This window comes from Periplaneta americana, chromosome 16 (genome assembly GCF_040183065.1).
Source record: "Periplaneta americana isolate PAMFEO1 chromosome 16, P.americana_PAMFEO1_priV1, whole genome shotgun sequence".
NCBI lineage: Eukaryota > Metazoa > Arthropoda > Insecta > Blattodea > Blattidae > Periplaneta > Periplaneta americana.
In genome coordinates, this window is record NC_091132.1 from 168,364,788 (window position 1) to 168,377,737 (window position 12,950).

Genomic DNA, 12,950 nt, shown 5'->3' on the forward strand with positions numbered 1-12,950 from the left:
AAGATAAAGACACAGTCTACTATATACAGTCGCGAAGCTCAATATCTAGTAAAAATGCAAATATGGGTAGTTGCCCACCACTAGGATCGCTACTATCGCCTCATCATCGCAGATCTCTCTCTAGCAGACGACAAAATATGTTACACTTTCGTTGTCGTGTTCTTTTGGAAAAATTAACACCTTCCTTCCATTATTGAAATATTAAATGCATAAAATTAATTTATTATTTTAATTAAGTATATTAAATTCCACCATAAACTCGAAGATACCTGCAAGAAATAGGTTAATATTATTTTTGTTTGTGCAAAACGAACTGAAATTTACTATAATAGCTTCACTCATTCAAGATTATAGCGATAATTAACTATGAATTGAAACCAATAAATATTAATTTGCACTTCTCTTTACAACAATAATAATGGAAATATGAATTAATGGAGTAACTTACGTGTACCGGTACTTGTAGTGTAGGCTTACATAGTTAACAAAGTGGGATGAGGTTAAGCAATAATAATCACACCAGAATTGGAAATAAAACGTGATCAATAAATTTTATTGTAACTTTTTCTACGTCTGTAGTAAACTAAGAAATAAAAATAACAACAAAATTAACAGTTATAATTAAAAACATATCCTTTGGAAAAAAAAAAAAAAGAAGGCCTAAGCAATAATAATCCCACCAGAATTGAAAATAAAACGTGATCAATAAATTTCATTAAAACAAACTTAATTTTTCTACGTCTCTAGTAAAATATTATTATTACAATTATTGTATTTTAGCCATTAACATTTTCATTACAACCAATAACGAACATTTCACAAGCACCAATGTGAAATACGTAACGAGCTAGCACTCGATGGAAATACGACACAGTCCAAAGTCGATCGTGGACAGTCTATTGTTTCTAGTTGCTAACAGCTTGGAGTGCTTTATCACGAGATTTGCAAAAAATCACCTCAAGCTTCGCGACTGTATATAGTAGACTGTGATAAAGACATCTCAGTCCAGAGATATGCACATATGCTGCAAGTATATGCACAAGTGTACAATCTCCTACCCACTGTTAATAAAGATGTTACATAACCCTACTTTTTTGTAGCAGGCAATTAGCGTGAACAACTGTTGAAACTTCAGGTAGACCTAAAGAATATAAAATATAGAAATCCCTATTAAAGCGCTCTCAGCAGCTCACACTCTACAAAAGAATGTCAGAATCTTGATCTCCTCTTTCAGTTGTGATGGATCTCAGCAATATGGAACGCAAGGTTGACCCACTGGACTTACAAACAAGTTTTGATACATTTATAGAAGAGAAGAGGCCTTTATCAGAGGTACATTGAGAGATCTTACAGTTTATTTTGTTCATATGATATGGCTTAGACTGAATGAGCGAAGAACATTCCATTCCTTGTCTCTTCTTTAATGTATTGAAAACATACTTACTAAATTGTTTCAGTTCAGTTTCGGATTTTCTCAACTTTCGCAGCTGCTCGGAACAATGCCTTGTCCTGACAATTCCTTCACTCAACACTACACAATACTCATATTTTACTGCGTCACTTCGTAACACTTGGAATTCCGTCAGTATCAGATGACACATATCATGTTAACTTCTCATAAATGCTTACTTAATATACCGTCATTCTGAAGCATGGTATATAATGTAATATTTGATATAAATTAGGCTTCTTCACAGATATTGTGAAGTTATTCATTGGACACAACTATCAACAATATACCTCTACTAGAAACATCAACAACCAAATTTCTTGGTTTGCATATTAATAATACAATAACCGCGAAACTTAACTCAGCATGCTTCGCAATTAGGTCGTTACAACTATTTCTAAACAGCAGTATCTTAAAGACAATATATTTTGCCTATTTTCATTCCATTATGTCCTACGGAATAATATTTTGGGAAAATTCTGCAGATAATAAAAATATATTCTTATTACAAAAAAGAGCCATTAGAATAATAGTTGGAGCAAATGCTAGAGAATCATGTAGGCTATTTTTTTTTTAAATTAGAGATTCTAACCTTAACAAATCAATACATATATTCTAATAAATTTCCTCTTATGTAATAAAAAAATTTTTCCAACTAATTCAGCCATACATAGTATAAATGCCTGCAGAAAGAATGATTTTCATACGCTATCATCAAATTTATCATGCGATCAAAAAGGGGAGTAAGTTACATGGCGATAAAAATGTTCAATAGTCTTCCTGGAGACATTAAGAATCATAGCCAAAACCCTGCATTATTTAAGGTAAAACTAAAAAAATTACCTAATATCTCACATTTTCTATTCTGTAGATGAATTCTTGACATTTCACATACTGTGTAAATATTTTAATACTATTAAGTGGTAAACATATTACATTGTATAAAATATTATTATTATTAAGGTATTAATTCTGTACATATTTCATATTTGCATTTTATATGTATTGCATTTATATTTAAACGTAAGAATTGGACATGTTCTTTATTCTATGCTATAAAGCAAATGTAAGAATATTATGGAACGAATAAATCTATCTATCTATCTATCTATCGGTCTATCTATCTATCTATCTATCTATCTATCTATCTATCTATCTATCTATCTATCTATCTATCTATCTATCTATCTATCTATCTATCTATCTATCTATCTATCTATCTATCTATCTATCTATCTATCTATCTATCTATCCATCTATCCATCCATCTATCTATCCATCTATCCATCTATCTGTCTGTCTGTCTGTCTGTCTGTCTGTCCGTCCGTCCGTCCGTCCGTCCGTCTGTCTGTCTCCGTCTGTCTGTCTCCGTCTGTCTGTCTGTCACCGTCCGTCTGTCTCCGTCTGTCTGTCTCCGTCCGTCTGTCTGTCTGTCTCCGTCCGTCTGTCTGTCTGTCTGTCTCCGTCCGTCTGTCTGTCTGTCTCCGTCCGTCTGTCTGTCTGTCTCCGTCTGTCTGTCTGTCTGTCTGTCTGTCTACACCTGTGGAGTAACGGTCAGCGCGTCTGGCTGCGAAACCAGGTGGCCCGGGTTCGAATCCCGGTCGGGGAAGTTACCTGGTTGAGGTTTTTTCCGGGGTTTTCCCTCAACCCAATACGAGCAAATGCTGGGTAACTTTTGGTGCTGGACCCCGGACTCATTTCACCGGCATTATCACCTTCATATCATTCAGACGCTAAATAACCTAGATGTTGATACAGCGTCGTAAAATAACCCAATAAAATAAAAATAAAATCTATCTATCTATCTATCTATCTATCTATCTATCTATCTATCTATCTATCTATCTATCTATCTATCTATCTATCTATCTATCTATCTATCTATCTATCTATATCTGTCTATCTATCTATCTGTCTATCTATCTATCTATCTGTCTGTCTGTATGTCTGTCTATCTGTCTGTCTGTCTGTCTGTCTGTCTATCTATCTATCTATCTATCTATCTATCTATCTATCTATCTATCTATCTATCTATCTATCTATCTATCTATCTATCTATCTATCTATCTATCTATCTATCTATCTATCTATCTATCTATCTATCTATCTGTCTATCTGTCTGTCTGTCTATCTATCTATCTATCTATCTATCTATCTATCTGTCTGTCTGTCTGTCTGTCTGTCTGTCTGTCTGTCTGTCTGTCTGTCTGTCTGTCTGTCTGTCTGTCTGTCTGTCTGTCTGTCTGTCTGTCTATCTATCTATCTATCTATCTATCTATCTATATCTGTCTGTCTGTCTGTCTGTCTATCTATCTGTCTATCGTCTATCTGTCTGTCTGTCTGTCTGTCTAAGTTCAGAGTGGAAATATTGTTTACTCAGTTGTGTGCTGGACTATTAAGTATTGACCCTGTTCTTCATTGGACTTTTTCATAATTCTTCAATTGCACTGCAGTCAGTAACCACACACTGGATACACGAAACCAGAATGCAGACTTTGATCTTAAAAATTGAAAAATAATTAATTACTCCTGAATTGTGTCTCTGTGCTCTCCAGGAGGTAAATTTGTTGGATCTGCATGTGACTGGGATAAAGACGGAATGTGTGGACCAGGGTTATGAGTTGCAGTTTGAAGAAACAGCAGTGCCTATGGTGAAGTGTGAAGCTGAGGTGAGTGGAGCTCGTGAGCTGTTATAATTGCATAATTGTGAATGTAGAAATAAAGTATGTAGTGATAGAGTAAACATAACCTATAATTTTAAAACATCAAAATATGCGTGCGATGCAACTGAAAATTATTGAATCATGCGTAAATGAATGTGCAATAATTTCGTAATGAAGCATGCTTCATTTCAATTAATTACAATTTTAGGTACTGTAACAGTAATGAAAACTATATGGTAAAATTTTTGGTAATATACATCTCCTTTTTAGTTCTAATTGTGTATATCATCAAACATGTATTATTTTCAATGCGAATGTGACTCTGCTGTAGTAAAAAATAATAAGAATTAAATGTCGGTGATCGAGCAAATAAACTCACTGGATTCAAACTGCGAATGCGACTCTGGTGTAGCCTTTGTAAACTACGTCCATAATTCCATACATGAAACCGTTGACCTTCTGTTATTTCCGTCATCCTTTTGAGTCACGTAGTACTTCCTTGACAAAGATTGTAAATTCCATTGTTATGTTCATGCGTGCAAAAACGACCTAAGCAGGGACCGCTAAAGTTTACCATTGCCCCACACACACAAACACACACACACGTATATATATATATATTTTTTTTTTGTTTTATTTTGCTAATACTTGTAACATAGAATGTAGCATACACAGATAAAAGTTCAGCTCCTGAAAGAGTAGACCTCGTGATCAGGAGTGGATGCCTGATTTTCCTAATGCAATTTGCTTTTTGTCTACTACACAATAAGAATATATGAATTTAAATTTACAATTTTTCATTATTTATTAAATTCATACATAACTTTTTTCAATTTAATACTGGAACTATTGGAATTGATAACATTAGAATACTTACTTACTTACTTACTTACATACTTACTGGCTTTTAAGGAACCCGGAGGTTCATTGCCGCCCTCACATAAGCCTGCCATTGCTCCCTATCCTGAGCAAGATTAATCCATTCTCTATCATCATATCCCACCTCCCTCAAATCCATTTTAATATTATCTTCCCACCTACATCTCGACCTCCCCAAAGGTCTCTTCCCCTCCAGTCTCCCAACTAATACTCTATATACATTTCTGGATTCGCCCATACGTGCTACATGCCCTGCTCATCTCAAGCTTCTGGATTTAGACATTAGGATATTTAAATATAAATTTATTATATATTTTTTTTTGAGCCTAAATTATTACTATGATTAAATACTGTTGCATTTTTGTTCAAACAATCTTAAAGAATTCATATCTTTTCTTTCAGAACTATGAGAATACAATCCAAAGTTATTTCGATTTTTGTGTATGGACTTTATTAATGCAATATAATAAATTTATCTTATTTTAAGAACATTAAAGTCTAAAAACAATTTTTGAGATGGATAATCAATAGATTTATGAACACATATTTTAATTATTTTCTTCTGTAATAAACAGTAACGTGCAGTCCACCCAAGCAACCTAGCACGGCTTGGGCAGCACTGATTGATTATAAGAATCACGATATCTACGTAAATCCATGATTAAACTTTCTGTTTATTTAATCATAAAGTCCTGAAACGTTTCTAAATACGTTTTAATTGTAAGTCACGGCATATACAATGCACATACTGCGTATGTAGGTTAGCATGGAAGTTGCCTTGACAACCCACGTCATCATAACTTCTAACCAATGAGGGACGCCTCACGAGATTGTAGTGGATGCATTAATACTCCAAGGAGCCGGTAGCCTGCCTGGGCTGGCTGTGTGCGCGAAGTCGAATGAGTGTAAAAGTACTGTTCGTTTGTACCGGTACTTTGTAGTTACATTGTGTACGTGTATATAAGTGCAATAAAAGTTTTGATTATGTCTGGTGATAATAATAATTTAATTCAGCAACAAAAGCTAAATATAGTAATTTAATTAAAGCAAAACGGGATCATGATATGTTGCTTTTGCACATATCCGTGCTTCTAACGCACTCGCGACATTTGGAACTGTGCATATTGAAACTGAGCTAAGTGACGAAACACAACGAAGTATTATTCTACATAATGAAAAGATAACACGCAATAGAGACATTCTGAAAAGGCTTATAAACGCCGTTTGTTTACTGGCAAAACTGGAACTTTCATTTAGAGGAAACGGTAAGTCGAAAATGCCCAACAACCGCGGTAATTATTTATAACTTTTGGACTACACCGCCCAGTACGACGCTTTTCTAAGGAGACATCTACAGTATTCAAAGGTGTATCAAATCGTATTCGAAATTATCTAATTGAATCTGTTGCCAGTGCACTTAATAAGAAATTAAACAGCAATTACAGAAATCTGTTGTTTTTTTTTTTTTGTTTTTTTTTTTTGCCATATTAGCTGATGAGACAAATGACGTCTTGAATAAATCACAATTTTCTCTCGTGGTTTGTTCTCCGTGATGTAAGTGAGGACAAAACAGCGGCAGCACTTTCTGATCTTATTTTTAAGACATATTCAAGACTTTTCAAACTGCAGTAAGAAACTTGTCGCACAGAGGGAAGTGCAGTGATGGCCTCTTCATTACATTTACATGGTGTCAAGCTAATATTAAGGCGTCTTTTCCACAAGCTCTCTTTGTTCACTGTTTAAATTTAGCACTGTCCCAAAGTGCTTCATGTATTCCTGAATGCCGTATATTTTTTGCTACTCTTTCTGGGCTTGCAGCTTTTTTCTCCAAATCATCAAAGCGTACAAAATTTCTTGATGAATTCTGGGTCGACGGTTATTACCACATGTTTCTCGAACAACATGGAATAGCTTCTCGACTTACTAATACTTAGAGTAGTCTTTTATAATAGTATTTTTAATTTTAGGCAGTAGTTGCAGTAGGCCTAATCTTACAGATTTTGTAAAAAAAAAATAGATACCAAATACCAACGTATTTTTATAATTAGTAATGTTATAAGGATTTGAATCAAATATAAGTAGTAAGAAGGAAAAGAAAATTTGACTACGTGGCTGCTTGGGTAATCTGTTGGGCACCGCACATCACTAATAATAAATAAACTGGATTAAAATTGATTTTAAATAAGTTACCCATCCTATAATTCCATACATAATTACAGATCGAAATAATGTTAAGTTTATTGTGCGTAATAAACTTGTTGACAAGTAATTCCTCAATAAAGGATAAAAATATAATGTTTTACGTAACTTGAGTTATTATTAATAAATATTAAAAATAAATATTAACAAATAAATAATTAATAATTATAATAAACATAATTATTGCCTGCTTGAAATTTTCCATTTTTAATTTCTCATTTGTTAAATATAGCTTCAGCTACTGAGAGTTTCAATTCTTGAGGTACATTTATTTAACAAATTCGTTACTATATATTTTAAATTTTTATGTTGCGAGGAACTAGAGAACCTCGTAAATTAATATTTGCTCGAGGAGTTTGCTTACTAAACTCTGTATTTGTGTTCACTAGCACAGAAATGCTACTTCCTTGTTCTTCAGCAGAAGTAGTGCCATCTGTGTGATTTGCTTTCATATTCAGGAAGGGACGTGTGACGTGGACACTGTGAAGGAAGAGTTGAAGCTGGAGATAACGGCAGAGGAGGATGAGTTCTTCACTGAGAGGTGAGTGCAGTGAAATGTGCTTGTCTTTGCTTCGTCCTTTCTTTCACAATTTCAATTAAATTATGATTTGAATTACCGGTCTGTAAAGTGCCTCATATATGGATGTAACTTCATGTGAGAGACTCAGTATGATTTCGGACTGAAGTGAAATATGATTACCACAGAGCCCTGGGATTATAAGCTGAGGGGCCGGGTTCAAATCCCTGTGTTGGGCTAGCCTTTGGTCAGCAATGCGGGTACTCTGACATCCCAATTCTCCTTATCATCATCATCGTCATCACCATCACCAAACTCAGGGAATTTGACTGCTCCAGTCATCTAGAAATCTTCTCAGGGGATCACTTTGATTTCTTGTGCTCTTTGGTCTGCATTTGATAATTGAACCCCCCCCCTCCCCCGAATAAGGGTCTAAGTGCATAGGAAACAATGTACCATATACCCTTATTCTGGGGGAGGAGGTATTCAATTGATTGTTCGAACTTTCCAGCTATTATTAATTGTTATAATAGTAATAACTTATTTAAGTATTTTCCATCCTATAAAATAACTCTTTATTATGGAATAATATCATTTCAAGTATGATAGTCAGTTTCACCAAGCTTCACTCTATTTTCAATGATTCACTAATTTAATTACAAGTTCATTAAATTATTTTTATAGCTCACCAAGCATTTTTAGCCTACCGAACTAGTAAAGCTATCATTATATTTAGTGGTAGAGATTTCCGTCTTTAAATTTTCAGTGGTTCACTAGTTACAATACAAAATGAGGAATGTCTCGACGCAGATTGTTACGTCTGGAACTGCGAGCCAGATGGAGATAATGTTAACCATTTAAGAAACTATCATTTTGTAAATTTGAATGGTTCAAAATTTCACGAAAGATACTGCACCACGAAGATCGCGGTACTCAAAATTTTAGAATAAACTGGTCGTAGGTTAGAATATCATAAGGGTTTTATTTTTTATTTTGACACAGGAAAGTGGTTATTATAACTATATACCTAAGAAATATTAGTAAATTAATACACAATTTGCATTGAGACATAACAAAACTTAATTGTTACATTAACTTCCATTTATTAGAATTAAATCTACGCACACAATGAATGTTTACCTTAAAAACAGTTATTTAACACTGCATATTGGGTATCAAATTTCCACTTTCTTTCAGCTCTGCAACTAAACTTCACAGTACAGTAAATGCATGTCTTTTTTTTTTTTTTTTTCAGTCTGGATAGTAGGTTTCAAGATATTATTTATACCTAAATTGCAGTGATTATATATATGATCCACCCTCAAATGAAGTAACCACTGGAATTAGAAATGCAGTAATTACAACAGCTGTAATTATGGCTAAATTAATAATAATACTTTTTCTTCCATTATCTATATTTTGTAACCACGTTGCTTCATTGTTGACTGGCATGCGAATGATATAGCAAGTACACGATTTGCGATATAGTATTCTGAGATTTCATAAAAATGTTGTGATATACTTACGAGAAATTCATTGGACACACTTCCTTCTTTGCCTTGAATTACTTTGACTTGTTAACATGACCACACTGCTCCATTATAGTAAGCTAACTGACATACAGTGCTTGATGTGGCAGTGTTTTGTAATGGATTTCAAACCACTGACATGTATATGCACTGAGTCCCTTCTTTTGCCATTTGTGCCACTCAGTGAACTGCCAAGATATCTGGCTCTACCATTACTGCCACCACTGCTATTGGAAGTAATAAATACAACATTCAATAATACACACGTAGACGTGCTAAAAGCATGATCTCAGCTACAGATTGAAGCTAACTTCCAGTTTAGATCACTAACTCTTCTGCTAGAGCATGTTGATAGTAGAGCTGTGCTGGTTCAAGGGCATTTGCCCTGCAGCAAATACCCTTGCCTCTCGCCCCGCACACAAGTCCAGAAGCTGGCTCGGCGAGGTTCAGAGGAGAAATTGAATCTCGGAAACTTACAAGCATGTAGGTATTCGATCTCTGCAGTTCATAGGTTGTCATATGACAAAAATACATCAGAGCCGCAAGTAAACTTATTAAAGATGAGCAAGAAACAAAGAATGATAGTGTAAATCATACATACATTTATTTAAACAATTAAATTGTTTTTTCTTGTTTTTCCTGGGAGTTCTCTGAACCATTGAACACATAGCACGCACCGCCACTCTTCAGCATGTGTAACCATCAGTCCGTCGTTTCTTATTCTATGAACATGAAATTTTATAGTATGGGAGACTGTTGTACCTTTAAACACTTTTCGTCGACCTGGTTGGCAAGTTGGTATAGCGCTGGCCTTCTATGCCCAAGGTTGCGGGTTCGATCCCGGGCCAGGTCGATGGCATTTAAGTGTGCGTAAATGCGACAGGCTCATGTCAGTAGATTTACTGGCATGTAAAAGAACTCCTGCGGGACAAAATTCCGGCACACCGGCGACGCTGATATAACCTCTGCAGTTGCGAGCGTCGTTAAATGAAACATAGCATTTAACATAACATTTTAAACACTTTTCACATTTTATTTATTTATTTTTTTTATTTTTGGAATTGAAAGTTTTTAAATGAAAAAATGCTTGAAATAATTATTGAAGAATCCTTTACAACTTCCTGTATGTATTTTCCTGTTTTACAGATCTATTAAGGATGGAAAAAATAAAATGAAGGGATATGTAATGTGTTCGAAGGTACAACAGGATCATGTACCTTGGAACATACTCTCTTGTAAGTTGGAACACGTGGAACATAGGGGGGAATATAAGCTGTAAAAACTGACAATCATATTTAAAATGTATTTGCCATCATAAACCAGAGCAGGCTTCTCTGATTGAGATTTTATTTCCTGGAGGAGCAGTAACTGCTTCAACAGCTTTCTTCAAGGCATCCGGATCAATTGGGGCCTCTTAACTCCAGACTTACTTCGTGACATGACTTTAAAATAAAACAAAAACAAAAATCTATAGTATCGTGTACTTTGGAACATGTTCCATGGTACAAGATGTTTTGTGTTCAAAGGTACAAGGGGGTGCACGTTTTAACAAATATGGCTCTCAAAACTAGAGATTTGAATAAATCATGGAAATTAAAATATGTTATTACTCACCAGATGATAGGGAACACACCGTACTTGAAAGATATTAACAAATACAATCTGGTTTTGTGTTAGAAAACATATAACAATGAACTAAATATTTACTTTTGGTACTAAAAAATTATTTCGTCCACAGAACTCACACTTTGCAGTAAATAAAACTGAAACTACGACCAGAGCTACTTATCAGCTTTCCCTTCAATCTACTTCAGTTTGTGTCCTCTAGGTAGGGGCAAAAATTAGAAAACAAAAAATGTTCAAAGGTACACTATGCTAAAGGTACAGCAGCCTTCCCCTAATTATGATTATGATGTCAATCTGATATTTCCAAATATATCTTCAATTATATTACCATTTTATTTGCTTTGCTGTCTTAGGTACATTCTCTTGTCTCGAATTAAGATTTTACCGTATTTAAGTAATAAACCTACATAACGTTGTAATGTTGTTTTAAAGCAAGGGACAGTTACGCCAAATGGTGAGCAGCGCCGCTGGAGCGTGCATGGAACAGCGAGTTGTGATGAAGTTCCTGGTGAACGAAGGCGTGAGTCCGGCTGAAATTCACAGACGGCTCGAAGCACAGTACGGTGTTGACACGCTCAGCCGCAGCAAGACATTTGAATGGTGTAAACGTCTAAAAGAAGGCTGTACATCTGTGAACGACGACACCGACCACTGTGGTCATCCACCCACAGCAATCGTCCCCGAGAACATTCAACATGTGGAACGCCTCATCCTGAAAAATCGGCGGATTACTTGCCGCGAACTTGCGAGACTGACGAATCTTTCTGTGGGCACTATTAATGCAATCACCCACGAACATCTGCATTTCCGAAAAGTTGGCGCACGCTGGATGTCATCAAGGAAGACATCTTGACTCAACAGGAAAACTCACGACTGCGTACAGTTCACATTACAGCTACTGCTCCATTCAAGCTACGGTTCTGCAAAGCACTTTCGTCTGGTGGAGGCCAGCATTTCAGCAGTGCTGACGATATGAAGAAGACTGTCCAGTTATATTGTTCTGCAATACCAAGAAACATTTCTATGCTGATGGTATCCAGGCAGTAGTGCATTCCTGAGATTAATGCATAAATTTAACCAGAGATTACATCTAGAAATAAAATATATATTTTCACTTTTTCAAGTCCTGTCTCTTTATTTCTAAAAACTGAACCTTCCAATTTGCCTTGAACTTCTATTGTATCTAAATTATTATTATTTAACTGTGTTGTATAGTATTGTATTTATTTATATTCGATGCTATTTGTACCTCGCTTCACAGCTACAATATGCAACATGCAAAAAAATATCTTAATAGTACTATAGTCTTAATTATAGTCCCAGTCTAGTTTAAGTATATACAGAGGAGTTTACAACATAGTCTACTAGTACAATTGGGGTTGCCAGATTTGATACTGCAAATAAGGAATATCTTTCATCCACATTTGGTTTCTTAGAAAAAGCATTGAGTGTATAAAAAGAGAATTCATTCATATTTTCTGTCCAAATGCAGGTCTTTCACTCCAAACCCAGCATTCTCCAATCTTTCCTATTTTCTGCCTTTATCTTAGTCTCTGCATATCATCCATATATCTTAATGTCGTCTATTATCTGATATTTTCTTCTGCCCCGAACTTTTCTCCCTTTGACATTCCTTTCATTGCATCCTTCAGTAGGCAGTTTCTTCTCAGTCAGTGACTCAACCAATGTATTATATACACTGGGCAAAATAAAAGGCACAAAATTTAAATGGTTAAATTCCAGTAGCTAATGATTTCACTTGAAATTATATTTCACAGGCAAATTTCAGAGTCCTTGTACACCAGGGAAATACTTTAATATTTAATTTTTTATTATTTATTAAACTTTTTTTTTTTTTTTAATTTTTTGTAAGGTAGTGCAAAATCGATCGTTTGTACCGAACTAAACATGGTCTCACGAGTTTACAGGCTAAGCTGTTTGTTGGACTATCATCATTTCTTTCCTTCCTTTTTGATAGCACAATAGATTTTCCGATACAGTATGAAAATAATTTTTTGACACGTATTTATGCTGTGAACTATTCACTGCCACTGTAGACCGTAACTTCACTGACTCATCTCACGTCA

The 12,950-nt window shown here is 35.0% G+C and overlaps 1 protein-coding gene across 2 annotated transcripts in view; it reads left to right on the forward strand.

The window, feature by feature from the left end:
* The window catches only part of LOC138691862 (protein GVQW3-like), a 29,717-nt gene extending 17,766 nt beyond the window's left edge, over nt 1-11,951 (forward strand). For both annotated transcript variants that reach the window (XM_069814413.1, XM_069814414.1), the window contains 4 exons: nt 1,235-1,332; nt 4,006-4,119; nt 7,650-7,732; nt 11,296-11,951. In XM_069814413.1, the coding sequence (XP_069670514.1) occupies nt 1,240-1,332; nt 4,006-4,119; nt 7,650-7,732; nt 11,296-11,716 (711 nt within the window). In that variant the 5' untranslated portion in view covers nt 1,235-1,239 and the 3' untranslated portion in view covers nt 11,717-11,951. The remainder of the gene's footprint in view (nt 1-1,234; nt 1,333-4,005; nt 4,120-7,649; nt 7,733-11,295) is intronic.
* Nucleotides 11,952-12,950: the final 999 nt, after the last annotated feature.